Source organism: Tamandua tetradactyla, chromosome 22 (assembly GCF_023851605.1).
Source record: "Tamandua tetradactyla isolate mTamTet1 chromosome 22, mTamTet1.pri, whole genome shotgun sequence".
In the NCBI taxonomy this organism is placed as follows: domain Eukaryota; kingdom Metazoa; phylum Chordata; class Mammalia; order Pilosa; family Myrmecophagidae; genus Tamandua; species Tamandua tetradactyla.
This window is the reverse complement of record NC_135348.1, coordinates 567309-585300: the sequence shown is the minus strand read 5'-3', so window position 1 is coordinate 585300 and position 17992 is coordinate 567309. Positions and strand designations below refer to the sequence as shown.

Sequence of the window (17992 nt, the reverse complement as noted above, 5' to 3'; positions counted from 1 at the left end):
CATAAAAGAAACTATCATAGCTGAATCTTAATTGTGTTAATATCTGGGTGTTTCCACACCTCTACATTGTAAAGAATGCTCTTAATTTTGTATTTATTGAAAGACTGTAAGCTCGTTGTCACAAAGCTTTTATTATTTTACTGTAAATAAATTCCAGTGACAGAACTCACAAGATCATAATGAATAGTTCTTGCATTGTTTTTTACCTTGTTAAGATATTTTAACTAGAAATTGTACTTTGTAAACATTATAGAGTGGGAGAAGCCATAAACCATTAAGCATTTATTTTTGTTAAAATAAAAGGTCAGTATTAGTATATAAAGAATATGAAATGGAAATTATAAAAACATTGTGGATTTTGTCTCTTTCATAGTCTATTAACGAGTTGTTTGGGGTAGAAAGCACTGTAATTAAATTTACATACAAAGAAGTTTTATGAAACGTCTTACCTCATTATCTAAATTCCATGTTGTTGGAAAACCCAAATTTTGTTTTCGTAAACTATAATTTCTTTCCACACGTGCATTTGAATAGAAACATAAGATATTGTCAATAATATTTATGCTTAAAACATATACTTTTTTGTATATTTTGTCAAAAACGAAAAGAAAAATAACACTTGATTCAGTTCAGGTCCAAGTCTATGAAAGGGTTTAAGATTTGAGGTATTTGAGAGAAAGGAAAGTAGAGGAAAGCTCCCGGGCAGAGCTCACCGAACCCAAGAGGGAGTGAGGTGAGTCGGCACACTGGCTTTGGCGAGTGCAGTTTTTAAGGACAGGGGTTAGGTGATGACACGAAAGGGGTGAAAGGGGCGGCACATTAAACAAAGGGTTATTATGCTAGCGGGTTGAGCAGCGGGTGGTTAGATGTCTGTGAATAGATGTTTGCGGATTCCCCCATCTAACAGTCTACACTTTGTTTTTCATGTACAGATTCTCATATTGTGTATTTTCATGTATAATATTCTCCAGAAATATTGCGAACCAGCCTTTCCATTGCAATGTAATTAAATGGTTGTAGATTTCTTCTCATACAATTCCAAAAATTGTTCAATCCAACACTTCGTGGTTTGAGTGTCTAGCTCTCCCTACTTTGTACAAGAAATTTTGAGTGTTGAGTATGGCATGGTAAAAACAGTCCTGTTATCACCATCCCCTACTCCAATTTTTGTTCCTTTTAATTGAGGCATTTAAGACCAAATCGTCTTGATACATACTCTACCAACCCATTTCTTCTCTCACGGTGAGGGTATAGATTCTCAAAATTGACCAAAAACCCAATAACCAGAACAAATCTGACAACAAGGATGACATTTTCATGCAGAGGTGGTGTGGAGGTAGCAGAGTGCTGAATCTGCGTTTCTAAACTTAAACATCTCTGTGCTTTGGTGTTTGTTTTTTATTTTTTCTTTGTTTCCTATCAAAACTTCCTTGGGATTTCTAACTTTTAGAACACAAAGGAAAAGAGACCTCACATGGATAGCTTAATCAAGACCCGTAGGAGATGAGCTGTAATGGTGCTACCACAAATTGGGCCCCAGGGGCGAGTCAGTGAAGGGGAGCAGATGGAGTGGTGAACCAAAGAATAGTTGTGAATACTGATCCCTTCTTTCATATTCCAGTTTCTTCTGAAGACTGTAGAAATCAGTGAAGACATTCCTGTATCATTTTCACTCTTTTTCTCAAGGTCAGGTCAAGAACGAGCAAGTGCAAAATTAAAGGTGTCCAAAAACTCAGTAATCACAATAAATAATATTTTCACATTGTTTTTGGGGGTAAAAAATACCAAAATAATGTGCTGAGCTATGTTGCAGCCAGAGGCAAAAGGAAAAATTAGTAATACTGATCCTTTCAGTAACAGCGCCTGTATTGGAATCTGAGTCCTAGCTCTTTGTTTCTTCTTTCTGCTCTAAGTTCTGAAAACAACTTCATATTCCACATCTATATTCCATTTTCCATTCTTGGCTTCCCCTGAGCAGAGTGTTCATGAAAGAAAGATCATTGTATTCTCTCAACTTGACTTCTGTTTACATCTAAGCTCTCAAACCACGGTAAAATCATAGGACTAGATTCCAAGGAGACTTGGTAGGAGCAGAAGTGAGTTTGATAATCTGATGATCTGTAAACTCCTCTAGAAAAGAAGTACTATCACGCCTACCTGGAAGCTTGCCATCTGATTGTACACTAAGAATCAAGAGAATTAATGCCACCATCGTGACCCTGGATTTTCTAAAACTCAATATTTTTGCCAAAGTTCTCATAATACCTTATATCAACTGTTTTGTGGCACTTGGCATGTAAGTAGCTACATAACATTCTTCATAGCTGTAACTTGATAATGGATGAGAGAAATGAATATTTTGCCATGCAGCAATTTTTCAGTTTTTCCGTTCTTAATGTAACATTTCCTGGGATGGTGTGTTGGAAGGTCAGTTTCTGCACTATTTTCTTGTCTTCCATGAGATGTGGACAAGGCTTTTGCATCTCCTAACACAAAAGAACAGCCATAAATGTCATGAAAAGTTTAAATACAACAGTTAAATCCAAACCAAAATTTTTCTAATTCTTCAGCAACTCTTTTAAAAATATTTATTAGCTTTGAAAAATGAAAAAGTTCTAAATTTGTAATGTGATGATAAATCAAGGTATTTTTTGTTAAGATGCTCTGGCCTTTGAATTGGCCAGCAGCTGGACATTGGGGATGATTGTTATTTTCCATACTGTGATTTTTGGAGTTCTGTTTTTCAGTGTGTCTAAGCTCCTTTCTTATTATTTAGATGTTTTCATTTGTTTAAAAAGTAATCATTGAGGGGCGGTGTGATGGTGGCTCAGTGGCAGTATTATTGCCTGCCGTGCAGGAGACCCGGGTTTGATTCCTGGCCCATGCACTTTGCCCAAAAACAAACAAACAAGCAAGCAAACAAACCAAAAAACCCAAACAAACAAACATTCAACAAATGGTGCTGCAATAATGGGATACCCACATGGAAAAAGAATGAAATGGGACCCTGCCACACAGTATACAAAAAGAAAGTAATCATTGTTCTTGTTAGAAAAGAAGATAAGAAGATAAGAAGTCTTCCAGTCTCTGGACAATGGTTTTCTGATAACCCTGGGGGTTAAGTATTATTGTGTATTATTATTATCATTGTACGTATTATTTTGTTTATTTTTAGATAATGAAACAGGGACTTAGACAGTGAAAGTAAACTGGTAGAGTAGGAATTACAAAGCTTATGTACATTCCAAACTGTGCTCTTAACCATTAGGACACAAGGGAGTTGAAAATTATTTATTAAAACCACATATTTTGTGGGGAGCAAAAATAGTTTCCTGATCTGCCACTGAAAAATGCAGAAAATTTTGCGGTCCACAGATTTATATCTCATCAGAAGCAGATATATATATAGAGATCATCACTTTAGTTTAGCCTGAGACCTGTGTATCTCTTTCTGTATATGACTCATGCTTTCTTCTAAGGACTTCGTATTCATTCCCTCCCAACTTTTCTTCTCTCCCCTCTTTTTAAAGAAAACTTGCAAATTAGGAAAAAGCAACTGCCTAAAAAAAAAAACTCCCTTTTTGCTCTTATCACCCTATTAAAGCAGATTATTTCAAACTATTCTAAAAAAAATGTATCTAAAGTGTTTTTTTTCCAAAATAATCCTATGGAATTTTATTCTAGTATTGACATTTTACAGTATGCCTTCCCTTGAAAAAACTTTTTTAGAGTCATATCAAATCTGGATATAGATTATTAATTGCCCTGAAAAACGCAAAACATATATATATATTATGAGTCATAGAAACTACCATTTCATTCATTCGATTCTACAATGCTATGTTCTCATTTGGAAACACACCCCAGCAGGAGTATCTTAGCTGATAGGTTGTAAAGGTAGTTCATACTTTAACACTCCCAAAGCACGGTGCATTCCAGTTAAGTGTTTCCAAGTAGTATAAATTCCCTGAGTTAAATGTATTTTAACCTAAAGATTTGAATCTGATCACTTAAGGAAAAAGCAAAAAATTATGACCATGATTTTAAGATAAGAGATATACTCCATTCTCATTTTTGTACAGATATCCAACTATACTATTTGTGATAGGAAGTTATACAGAATTATTTAAAATTCCTTTTTTTTACTGCTCAGATTGGTATAATATAACAATTTACGAACTTAAACTTAGTCAGAAATTCATCTGTAGATAGAAAATATAACTCAAAACTGCAGAATAAAAAAAGGATCTCTTCAAAAATTAATCCTGTAATTTTCCTTCATAAAAGACTATTTAGCAGTCCACAGATAAACCCTAGTCTTTGACATAGGTGCCAACATTAGGTCGGAGCCCACAATAGGTCAAATCTCAATATGGTGAGTTGGAATCTGTCTACATTTTCTGTTGCATTGACTATTTTTGAAATATTTAGACCATCAGCCAGGGCTTGAAAATCTTTGTCATATAGGGATTTGTTGTAATAGGATTTGACACATACACTATTGAAGTGTGTGCTCAGTCCGCCAGGTATTCTTTATGTGCTGAAAGGGATATTCAGTTTCCTGGAGCTAGTATCTGTAGTGCTTTGATACCATTAGGCTCCCTTTCCTTTTGAAGAGTTTAAATAAAGCTTGTTCTAGAGCTTCAAGTCACAAAACAGTCCGGGTCGGATATTACCTTCACCTTTCAAAACATGGAGTAATGCAAGGGTAACGTTCATTTATCTGATAACTCGGGTTATAAGAAACGTTCAGACAGGGTTTGACTTCTACTGGTATCGCTAATGACATCCCAACGTCAGCCTGCATTGCCCAAGACTCTGAACATTAGTTTGGAAGCCAGCAGGAGATATCTGTGATGTGTACGATGAGGTGAGTGTGGTAGATACAGTCTGTTGACAAGCTTGCTTGTTCTGATACGGGATGACGATACTGCAGGGAGGTCTGATGGGCTTGATGGAGATACTGAGGTTGTTGAAAATGAACTGGCTTCGAGGGCTGGGAGGCTGTCAGAAGCACTCTGACTGAGGTCCAGCCCCCTCGGTGTGTTTGCTTCTTTCACATCATTTTCATGAGCCATCAATAGCCATTCAAGGCACTGCACTAAGAAATCCCAGGAGTAAGCAGTAAGATGATGCCATTTTGTAGGCCACGCTGGAGAAAGACGCAGTACAACTCTTGAAGAAGCCACACATGCAGCAGCTCCTAAAAAAAGTGCACAATTTAGAAAGGCCTAATCTTGCAAAGATACTCCTAGGAAGCAATCTGCGTACTTGGCCACGTAGAGTTTAGTTTTTCCAAATATATCATTGGCCAGCCATCATGAAGATCTGATTCATGTACTGCTTCAGAGAGATAATACTTCATGCAGTGGGCAGCAGTCGGAAGGAAGAGGTTCCCCTGAAAGGTTTCTAATAATATATTTCTACACGTAGCAAATTTTGTTTTGCTAATTCTAGATTCACATTAGTCATACAACCCAGGCTATTGAGCTGCTCCAACTTAGCCATCCTATCTTCTTATTCTTCAAATTTATTAGCTAGAAGCAGACAAGGAAGCACAAATAAATGTAGCAGTTGGATAGAGATGTCATAGCGATCCATAAACAGTTCCAGCAAATAAACAGCAAGATACCAGGCAGCAGGTGAAGTGATGGTTGGCAGTGGCCATCAACTCAGCAGAGATATCTCCTGGGACTTAGCTGAGGGGACTGGCCTTTGTAGGGGGGGCAACTTCAGCTACTTGTACCGAAGCACTTGATGAATATTGGTGGGCAGCTGTCCTCGCCACCACTGCCCCTCCAGCTCCGTGGCCTGGGCAGCAAGCCAGCCAGTTGCTGCCCCTTCAGTGTGGAACCCAGCTCCCACTGTCCCAACCCCACAGGCCTACCCAGGGCACCCTCCCGCTCATTCTGTGGACAATTGATTGGGAAGCTCTGGTCTCAGTTCGGGACCAGCCTATCTAAAGTGTCTTATGCTCTCCTAAAACTTTTCAAATGGCCAAAAATACATGGAATTTTTTTTAAAGCTTTGCACATTATATAAAGCATGATAGGGCAGTTGCATTTGTTCCCTTTAAATCTCACTTCTGCCCTCAGAGGTAAGCAGAAACATTTTTGGATGCATTTATATATAAATGTATTCATGTTCATATATATTTTATACTGCATTTACCATGCATGCACTGTTCCAAATGTTTCAACTCATGAAAACTCATTTAGTATTTGCAAGAAGTTTTAAGAGCTAAGTAGGACTATTATTGCCTCCCCACCCCCTCTTCTTTTTTTTCTTTTCCTTTTTTTACCAGATGAGAAAACAAGCACTAAAAGTTGTCCTGCCAAAGGACACACAAGTAGAAAAAGGCCCAGCTTGGGTTTGCACTCCTGACAGTTTGGTTCCAAAGTCAGTTCTTCACCATTCCTTAACCTCCTCCTTATGCACACAGAAATAGAGAGACAGTCCCTGTGCTTACATAAACATGTGTGTGTGCACTTCATGCTACATATACAATTTACCTGGTATCCTTACAGGCCTTTATATACATGCATGAAAGGCAAGGAAACAAAGAACAATCTGCTACACAAAATGTGATGGAGCAGTCAGAGACCAGAACTACCAAGCACCTCAGAAAGGTGTGAAAAGCAGTCCTTGGCTAAGAAATGAGATAGCCGATAAACTGAGAACAGTCTTGGTGGATGTGTCAGGGTGAAAGCAAGATTGCTTCTGAATTTGTCACATAGGGGAGAAAATGATCATAATTTTTTTAAAGCAATTGGTCCAAAAGAAAAATCCAATATATAACAACTCTAGATTAATATCCATCAGGTAGTTTGACTCAATTCTGTGGAATTATACTGCGCTCTAAAAAGCATGGTCACTCTTTCATGATTGAGTTATATTCTGATGCAGTTCCTGTCTGAAGTAATTTTTATATCATGAACTGTGACACTCATATTTTCTATATTGTAGTGTTTAAATGGAATCCAAATCCTATATTTCTACTACCCAGCTCCTATCTCTTTAAAGCCACTTAAAGGCCCCAAAAGATCTGCCACTGTGTTGTAGTCAGTCATCCTTCAAAACTGAAAGCTTATCCTATCCTTTCCCCAGTTTAAAATACTTCACTCATTTTTCTTTGCACCTTTGAGAAAGACAAAATTCTCGACTTTGCCTTGAAATGCTTTGCGGTATCTGTTCTTGGTTATCTCCTTAGCCTCACAAAAGTCATTTTTCATTTTTATCTACTTCCTGACACCTCCCCACAATCACCTGAAGTTCCAGTCAAATCGGTCTAAAGACTAAAGACTAAGGCCTTTTAAGGTAGTGTGATCTTTAAAGAATTTCATTTACTATTCCTTCAGCCTTTAAGACTTTTAATCTGGAATTTGTCCAAGTAATAGTCCTCCTTTGAGTCATACTTTAAAAATGTCACCTTCTCGGGAGAGGCCTCAGTGAGCCTGAGTTGGTGGGGTGGGATGCGATTCTTCAGGGTGTGACTCACCAACTGTGATGTGAAACTGACCCAAAGAGGTGACTGTTGCTCTTATTCCCAGTACCCCCCACCCCCCCCATATCCATAAAGCACTTAACGTCGATCAGATATTTCAGTTCAGGAGTCTTAATGTTAGTGCTTTCATCATTGCTTTATGCTACATACACATTTCAGCCCTGTCTTACCCATTGGGTGAGATTGGGGTGTCACTGAGGATTGATAGGAGTCAGCGCACCCACTCTTTGTTTTTAATTTTTTAATGTTTTTTAATCACAACAACATGCAAGCACAAACGTTCTTACTATATGATCATTCCATTCTTGGTATGTAATCAATAACTCACAGAATCATCACATAGTTGTATATTCATCACCATGATCATTTCTTAGAACATTTACATCAATTCAGAAAAAGAAATAAAAAGAAAAAAGAAAAAAATTGATACATACCATACCCCTTACCTCTCCCTCTCAGTGACTGCTAGTATTTCCATCTACCCAATATATTTTAGGCTTTGTTTCCCCTGTTTTTTTCTATACCCCTTACCACTCCCTTTCATTGATCACTAGCATTTCAATCTACTAAATTTATTTTAGCATTTGTTCCCCCATTACTTATTTATTTTTAATCCATATGTTTTACTCATCTGTCCATACCATAGATGAAAGGAGCATCAGACACAAAGTTTTTACAATCACACAATTACATTGTGAAAGCTATATCATTATACAATCATCTTCAAGAAACATGGCTACTGGAACACAGCTCTAGATTTTCAGGCACTTCCCTCCAACCTCTTCATTACACCTTAACTGAAAAGGTGATATCTCTATAATGTGTAAGAATAACCTCCAGGATAACCTCTCGACTCTGTTTGGAACAGTGCACCCACTGACTTCTGCTGAACTGACTTCTCTAAGGGAGGGAGTGATGTGCTGATCCTATCTGCTTCAAGTGGTTTTGTATTTAATCATTCCCTGAATTTGGTAATATAAAGTTAGTCTCTTCTATTAGTGCCAGAACTGATGATCTATGTTTTGCTATTTTGACTTTTTGTTAGTTTGTTTGGTTTGGGGGGAAGACTTTCACAAGCCTATATCTATGCTGTGATTTTCCTAGAAGTGAATTTTTCAGATGTTCAGAATTGCTAAGTGGAACTATAAGATCCTGATAATTAGTTATTCTTCAATTTTTTAAGAATTTTTCTTAGTTGATGAATAGCAGGAGAAAAGTTGAGAACAAGAGAACATCACTATGAGCAATAAAGAAAACACAATTTTATTGAGCATGTACTAGTTACTAGGTACTATACTAGGTAATCACTTGCACTAATTCACTTAAATCTTTTGACACTCTGTAATATAGATATTAATATTCCCATTTTGATGATAGAGAAACTAAACCATAGAGAAGCGAAATCCATGAACCCCACGCATGGGGCCAGTATGTTGTAGAACTGGGATTGTTCCTCTTTCATTTCAAGGTTCTCCTACCCTCCAACCCCACCTCACCTACCCCACCCTGTGACCCCAGATCAGAGGAAGCAGCTCCACTGCAGAGCTCTCCACACCCTTACCTTCTGGGAGATAGGTAGGGTGGCGAAGCTTTTAAAACCAACCTGCAATGAGTACTGCTTGGTCTTATTTTACCTTCAATTTTCTCACAGGAGTAATAACAGTCAGAATCTGAAATGGATATAATTGGGAACTGAATGATCAGTTCCCATTACCCAACCACAAAGGGTCTGGTGTCATCCCCAGGCCCTGGTCACACCCTCCCCATCCATCCAGGGTCATTGAGCATGCGTGGGACTCTGCCCACCACCGCCACTGACCCGTCAATTACCTTGCAGGCCCAGGGCTCCTTGATGTTGTAACTTGAATAGTCTAGACAGCTGGGGGACATCCCAGGTGACTTAGGTTCTTGAACAGCCTCGAGTTTGAAGATCTGAGCCACCTGCTCCAGGTGAGGTGGGAGGGTGAGAGAAGACCCCAAAGGAGGCCTGGCATGAGGCTTAGCTCAGCAAAGTCTTCCTGACCACCTACTGTGCATTCTAGCCCAGCTCAAGGCTTGACCAAGATGGGTAGTCCCCTATTATTGAGAAAGTCTAGTGAGAAATGCAGGATTCTGGATCTCAGCTTGTTATGGGACCAAGGCAGTGGATTCTGTTTCCTGATGTGCCCAAATGACCAGTTTCTGAGATACCAGGGCTTCAAAGAGAAAAGGAATTTGTTGCTAAGCGTGAAGCAGAATAGATGGCTTATTGGCCCAAAAATCTGTCTCCTGGAGCTACAGTAATTCTGATAGTTTTATAGCTTTAAAAGATGGGCAGGTTTTGGGATAATGAGCACAATGGCCCCAGAGGATGTAATTAGGGGTGATCTAATTATCGAGCATGCAGATTGATTACATGCTTCATCACAGAACATATGTAAGAAAATGGCAGCTTTAATATGATGGTGGGTGTGATTTTTGGTATTATGAATTATAGGTGACTTAAAGTATAAGCTACTGTGCATGTCAGGTGGACCCATTTTGGTTAGATCCAGTCTTGGTTATCAAGATAACTGAGTTGGGTGGTTTAGTTCTGACATGACTCAAGGCCCTTCGTTAATAAACTGTAAGAGCTATCTTTAGCGATCACAGGACTCTAAAGTGGAAAAACTGAATAAAGTAGGTACAAGTAAAGTTTAGTCACAAGGTTTTTACAATCACTGGAGCACAAGATAAAGGCTATACAGTCATTATCAGAGATCAACGCAGCTGGGATACAGTTCAGAGGTTCGGTGATTTGCTTCTATTTTAATATACCCGGAAGAAAAAGGGAATATCTATATAATGGTTCAGTAATCATAATCATCCCTTAAATCCTAACTTCTCAATTACAAGCTCAGACTTGAGGAATCAGAATATAGATGGTTGGCCAGCATTAAACAAACATTTTGATCTGAAAGAGAGTTTGGAAAGTGGCTAAGGTTGGGCGAGGGGACGTTTAAGGAAGTGGAATGGTGGCCACTTCTTGTTTGGAACCTATCATCTTACGTTGTCTGCACTTCTCTGGCTGGTTTAAGCACCTTTTTACCTAACAAGAATCTTACATGTAGGAATTATTTTAATTTCACACATGACCTGTTTTAGTCTCAAGCATGTTAAGAATCATTCAAGATGATGGTTGAAACTGAGAGCTAAGATTCTACCACAGGTTGTTCTATTTATTCACCAAATAGTTTTTGAGCACCCTTTATATGCCCAGCTCTAGAATATTAGGGATACAATGAATAAAAAAACTAGAGACAGGTTTCTGCCAAGAAGCTTACTGTTTAGTGAGAGAGTCGGACATGGCCAAAATAATCACAAAAATAACAATTGTTAAATTGTTACTATATGATACGATAGGGAGTTTGAGAACTGCTTCCATAACTAATAAATAAGGGTGGGCAACAGTGGCCCAGTGGCAGGATTCTTGTCTGCCATGCTGAAGACCTGGGTTTGATTCCCAGAGCCTGCCCATGCCAAAAAAAAAAAAAAAAAAAGTAATAAATGACTGGTGCTTTAAGTTGGAAGATAAAAGGATGAAAATTGAATTTGAAAGGAAATACTTAACTACAGAGTTCGGGAATTGATTTGGAGGGACTGCTGTGTTTGGGGGTATGAAAAATAGAAGGCTCAAACTGCAATCCAGGGGAGAGAAGTGGTGGCAGTGCCTTCGAATCTGTTCACTTCATGGCTTGAGTTTGAAAAGCAGGGAAGACTGATGTGTGTGTGTCAGGAGAAGAGGCTGAATGATAATGTTTGGCTGCAGTGAGTACCTCTCATGTTCCCTGCACTGTGCGAGAGTTCTTTCTTTTGCACATATATTCAAAGTACTTTTTTCCTTCTAATTTTATGGTTTTCCAACTATGTTCTCCTTTTCTAATCTCTGACCACCCCATGCACTCTCGCCCTCACCCCTATATGTCCCCCTTCTTTCTCAGCCTGCTCAAAAATACCCATTTGAAAGAATTAAACAAGAATTGGAAGGGTGATATGACAGTGTCATTTGATGAGATAAGAGTATGGGCAGGAGGGGAGAATGGTTTGGAAGAGGCAGTATGATTCATTCTATGTAGTTCTGCTTTGGAACATTTTGCAAGTTGAATATATTTTAACAAAATTAAAGCTTTATTTTAAAATCCTGAAACTGCTCTCCTTCACCTTCGAAATTACTGTCAGAAAATTTCCTGTACCACATTACCTCAGCGAGTCTGTTGGAAGTGCAATACCTTTAGTAGACACTGAGAATTTAGCAACTGTAAGAGACATGACAACTTTTAAAAAAAACTTTTTTATTGTATACTATAACATATATACAAAGCAAAGAAATGCAAAAGCACTGTTTTTCAAAGCACTCTTCAACAAGTAGTTTCAGGGCAGATCCCACAGTTTGTCATGGGATTTGTCATTTGATTTTTCTCCTACTAGCTGCTCCAGAACATAGGAGGCTAGAGGGCTTAAATATTTTTTATCATCACAATCGATTTTTTTCCTTCTTTACTTTGTGAAAAATAACATATATACAAAAAAGCTATAAATTTCAAAGCACAGCACTACAATTGTTTGTAGAACACATTTCAAAGTTTGACATGGGTTACAATTCCACAATTTTAGGTTTTACTTCTAACTAAAAGAAATATCAATTTAATGATTCAGCAATCATATTCTTTCGTTAAAACCCTACTTTCTCTGTATAACTCCACCATCACCTTTGATCTTTCCATCCCTCTTTTTAGGGGTATTTGGGCTATGGTCATTCTAAGTTTTTCATTTTGGAAGGGTCTGTCAATAATATGGGGCAGGGCGATGGAACTATCTGATGTTCTGGAGAGGCTGGGCTTTCTGGGTTTCAGGACTTATCTGTTCCAAGGGCCCATGCAGCCCTTGTGGAATCTTAAACGTTGCCCTAGGAGTTCTTTCGGATTGGCTGGAATTGTCCTGGTTGGGGTTTGGCAGGTTATTATAGGCAGCAAGTTCTACCTGAAGCTTGCATAAGAGCAACCTCCAGAGTAGGCTCCTGACTGTATTTGAACTCTCTCTGCCGCTGATACTTTATTAATTACGCTTCTTTTCCCCCTTTTGGTCAGGATGGAATTGTTGATCCCATGATACCAAGGCCAGATTCATACCTGGGAGTCATTTCCCACGTCGCCAGGGAGACTTTCACCCCTGGATGTCAGAAACACGGCAACTTTTAGGATAAATATTAGTGTGTTTTACATGTAAATATATGTGTTATGTGATATGCAATGTATACTGTAATGAAGTTCATGTTTATAAGTAGTGGGATTGGGATAGATTTCTAGGAGTTTTTCATGCTTGTGAGATTTTATATGATATTCTTATAATAATTTTTTAACTTTAAAAAATGAAGTTTTAATCAACTGATTAACCACTTAATACAAAGCACAAATATTAGAGGAAAAAAACAAATATGGAAATATGTATGCACTTATATACATTTCTACATACATACAGTTACATACATACATATATGTATATATATATATATATAAACTTCTGCCATATTCAAGCAGAAGACTGACCCAAAGTTTCATTCATAAAACCAATTCCATCATCACTATTTTTCAGCATAACCTTTAGTGAAGCAGAGCCTTCTTTCTGCCTTTGCTGATTTGTTGCAGGGTAATCATAGATTAATAGACCGTTAATAGAATTACCATTACTTTATTGTCAATCACACTAATATTTAGAGACACTTTACATTTTTATAATACTTTTAATTGGACATGTGCTAAATACCAGGCACTTTGACATGTCTTTTATATTATTTCCTTACTAAACTATTATGTTTTTGTTCGACTTTCTGAAAAGAAAATTGAAACTCTGAGAAATTAAGTCATTCAGTAAATTAAGTCATTGCAGCTAGTTAGGTGGCACAGCTGGATGAAAACCCAGTTCCAGCAGGTACTGCTACCTTCAATTTGCCTCTGTTTTCACTGTTTTAGAGCTGGAATATATAAGCTCCTGCTATTCCCTTTTTAAGTTTATGGGATATGTTATCAAATATGAACAAGACAGTTACTATATAGTTATAGAGGGATACACAACATGCTGTGAGAATATGAAGTAGAGGCAATAACATGGTTATGCCAAATAATGTAATGTTGGATAAAAAAAATCTTCATTCAACAACTATAATTAAAAATAATAGCTCCTAATTTAATAGGTCTTTTCCTGAGGGTTTAGTTGAATCAGGGACTGTGTGGAAGGCTCTTAGCATAGTGCCTGACATGTAATTAATCTTTTGAGCGTGAGAGATTTGGGGCTGAGCCTCCGAAAGCACAGAACTTGGCCTCTGGAAAGCAGTGAGGAAATCTAGGTAATCTGGGTGGAAAGCAATTAAAATGTTGAGTGCTGAAGGGGAGCATAGCCAGAAGATGAAGATAATTAAGTATAAAAGGCCCTGAATGGTAGTTTAAGGGTGATAAATGTCATCCTGACTTATAGGAAGTTCTTGAAATGAGGGGAAAGATTTAACCAGTTTAAAAATGAAAGACTTGAGGGAGTTAAATTATATCAAGAAGTAATAGACAGTTCTAGAATTTGGGACAATCTATAGGACAAGTTGGCAAGCAGGGGACATTATTCTCAATTGAAAGTGCTTTAAGAGATCTATTTAAGAGATAAGAAGCAAATGCAATATGCAGACTTTCTTTGGAACCAAGATTCAAACAAATCTAATAGCTCTTTTCTGCTCAAGAACAGTGAGTATATTGGCTACCACTTATGTGGTATCCTTACAACAAGAAAGGAGTTACTACAATCCCCATTTCACAGTTCAAGGACATGAGATTAAAAAAAGATCCGTGGGTTTTCCTAAAGATACACAGTAAGTAGTTGAACCGTCTTTCCAATGTAGAGTAGGCCGAATAGCTTCAGTCCTTGCATGGGGAAACATTGCCTCCTGCAGCCTGTGGCTGTGATAACTAATTCTGCAAGGGTAGGGGATAACCACATCTTCTGGTCTAAATACATGAAAATTGATAAATGCAGACTCTCTGGAACTCCTGTATTTTTTCCTACTCTGCTGGTAATAAAAGAAAGTCTGAATAATAAAATAACTTATTAGTTCACAAACATAAAGCCAATTTCATACATCAAAACCATGTTCATACTATTCTCAGTATTTTTGTTCAAGTATAAGAAGGAAGAGTTGAGATAAAAGTTTCTGTAGTGTGAGGGAGAAGGAGAAAATATTGATGGTTAGGTAGTTTGCAAGCTTGATAGAGGAACTTTTGATTTGCTGAAAACTGGTTATGAGTGGTATTTGCTAACGAAGCAGAAAATTTCCCTCTCACTATGTTGAAAATTTCAAACTTACAGAAAAATGGAAAGGATATGCATTCAACATTGTGTATGTTTTTTTTTGGATTCACCCGTTGTTAATAGTTTACCATGTTTTCTTTTTTCTAGTTATATATGCTTTAATGTATACATTTAAAAAATCTTCTTAAGGTAAGCTGAAGACATCAAAATGGTTCACTTCATATGCTTTACTATATATCTCCTAAGTAATAGGACATTTTACTTCTTAGCTATGATAACTTCATTGTACCCAATTTAGCACTGATACAATGTTATATAATATATCTATTATAGGAGAAAATACAAAATTCTCATATTTGATCCAAAAATTTTTTTTAGTTTTTGTTTTATTTTATGGCCCACAACTTGAATTAGACTAATCATCTTCTCATGGTTAAATTTAGGTTAAACTTTTTTATGAGAATATTATACAGGCAATGTTGTGTACTTACCATTATATCACATCAAGAAGCAATTAAGGTCAGTTTGCCTTACATTAGTGCTATTGTTATTATTATTATTTTAAAAAGTAATCTGTGGGGTAAATCTCTGTGGGTTTCCTGTTTTTCCAAGAACTAAAATCCCATAATTTTAGCATTCATTGATGCTTCTTGTGTGAATTTTTTTAATATATTGGTGATTGTGGAATCAGATTTTTGAGTAATTGTACTTTCTCACCTGTAGGAGGGATTCCTTGTCTTGGATTGGTGACTTATCCCTTGGATAAGAATGTCATTAAGCTTGACTTCAGGTTATTGTGTGGGAAGATCAGTAGCACACTTAATGTGAGCTGATATGCAGTAGGCTGCCGGCTCTGCAGTTGAGGCTGTATTCTCTGGAGCTAAGTAGGAGGGAGCTAACAAGTCTTCAGAGGCTACCACCAACATGCCAAACCAGTGAAACCAAAAGCTGATCACCCTGCAAGGTCTGGGGAACATATATACTTCCTATTAGGTCTTGAGCTCTAGAGAGCCAGGCATTAACTTATCCAACTACCTTTGTTCATTTATCAATGGAATTTGTGATATTTCTGGTAGATCTCCAAGCAGGGGCCAGCTGTTCATCTGTTTGGACTTCTTAAAAGACCAGTAACCAGGAAGGCCACGGTGGCTCAGTAGGCAGAATTCCTGCCTGCCACGCTGGAGACCCTGGTTCGATTCCTGCCTGCCCATGTGGAAAAAAAAAAAGCGGTGACCATTGATTGTTGGCATAACTTCTGTCACTTCTGCAATACTGTGTCCTGGAAGGATCTAGCTATCACTTTCCTGGCCCTTTTTGCCATTTTAGCTGTCCAAAAAGGAAATTTAGGAACAATTCTCAGCTGGGGAATTTGACTGAAATTGCAAAAACCACTCCAGATTAGAAGAAACAAGAAGAGGAGCTAGATGTGAGAAGCACAATCAAGTTCTAACTTTTTTTCTGTGAGGAGGACCTAAAGAATGTGTGTCCCCACTACAGTTTCTGTATTGATCAGCCGTATAAGTACTTTTGGCCCATAGAGAAGCCTGCCTCCTATCACAGGAACATATTGGAAGCTTACCTTGAGTCCTGGAAGGAGGGGGTGGAACAAGCTGAAAAATTGATAGATGCGGGAACAAGAAAGCCATTCAACTCAATAAGAAAGTAAAATATAGGAGAGAAGAAATACAGTTTGAATTTGAGCACCGTACATTGTTTTGCCAAAGTGAGCAAGAGAGTGCTTTTAAGCAGTTATAAGATGAAGAGATGAATATGTTTAAAAAACTAAATGAAATGTAACAAAATTTTCTGATCGTGTTTCCTCATTAAAATGTCTATTAAAGAAGAGAACAAGCAAATGTGTGCAGCCAGAAATGGAACTACCAAGAGATGGTAAGGGTATTTGCCACAAGTATAAAAATCTTAAAATTCCCTGAACCTTTTTCATTCAGATTAAAGGAATATGGTTTTCATCTTCCTCCACAATATTCTGTCCTGAACAAAATTTTCCGCCTGTTTCAAGTGACTGTAATTCTGGATCCTGAAACTGCGCATCATGAACTATTGTTTCTGAAGATAGAAAAATATGTGTGTATGGGAATACAATGCAAAAGTGTCTTTATAATCTAAGGAGATTTTACCTCTTCCCAGCTGTTCTGGGTCCTAAGGGATACAGTTCTGGCAGACAGTACTGGAAGGTGGAAGTGAAAGACAAGCCTGAATAGATTATGGGTGTTTGCAAAGATTCTCTTCCCAGAAGAAGAAAAAGCTAGAATCAACCAATTTTAGTACTGCCGCTGATAGCTTCAGCCGGCCGCGCGACCGGTACACTGGGTGGGTTTGGGGCGAGCTCGCAGGAATTAACCTGGGTAAGCTGGAGCCGGCGCTTTCCCCAGCCGGCGGTCGCGAGGAAGTCTTCACTCAGGCCAGATGCGGGTTTTAAGCTTTTATTGTTACACTCCGGGATGGGCCACCCGGGAACCCGAGGAGTGAGACGTCTGGGGTCCGAAGACCCCGGGGCTCGGACGACCCAGAGCGGGGTAAGCGTGGGGCTTAAGTACTCTCGGGGAGGGGTGGAGTCTTGGGCGCACACGTCAGGGGGAGACAGCCACTCACACAAGCCAGGCGGCAGTTGGTAAGCTTTAGGCAGGTGTGGAGCTAGAATTAGGAATAGAGAAGCGAGGAGAAAAACAGGAAAGGCTGCGGGTTTGTGGCGAGCTACGGAAATGGGCGGTCTACAACAAGAGGGGGAAGGGGGGAACAGAGAGGGGGGTTACAGGTACGGAGGGCAGAGAGTGAATGTAGAGAGGGAGAGAAGGATTAAAAAATTTTAAGCATGGCTAGGCTCCAGTCCCTGAGAAATATGCCACAAGTACAAATTGGATTATGGGAAATTGAACAATGTAGTCAGAATAATTATATTACATTGGGTCCTAAGAAAATTAATCTCCTGCTAAAAGTGCTAAAAGTAATACCGACTAAGATTGGTATTTTTTTTAGACTGTGAATTGGGTGAGATTTCCTTCTATAACTTGAATGATAGAGCTTTTCTCTATACTTTTAGTGATTACTTTACAGAAGCATTTTGACCTTATTTCTATGTTGGAACTTACTCTAAACCCCTTAAGATCTGTACAGCAATAGTTTGTGTGTTTGGTGTTATATTTAAATACAGCAATAGTT

The 17992-nt window shown here is 38.2% G+C and overlaps 1 protein-coding gene and 1 pseudogene across 1 annotated transcript; one reads left to right on the top strand and one right to left on the bottom strand.

The window, feature by feature from the left end:
* Positions 1–4678: 4678 nt before the first annotated feature.
* On the bottom strand, positions 4679–9394 carry LOC143665951 (cyclin-J pseudogene; annotated as a pseudogene).
* Positions 9395–15863: 6469 nt separating this feature from the next.
* Positions 15864–17124, top strand: TRIM61 (tripartite motif containing 61; the record flags this gene model as incomplete). Its single annotated transcript, XM_077139552.1, is given in 8 exon segments — positions 15864–15909; positions 15912–15938; positions 16040–16105; positions 16108–16452; positions 16455–16601; positions 16604–16731; positions 16733–16868; positions 16871–17124. Coding segments are annotated over 8 exon segments (1149 nt in total), but the record flags the coding sequence as incomplete, so codon positions are not given.
* Positions 17125–17992: the final 868 nt, after the last annotated feature.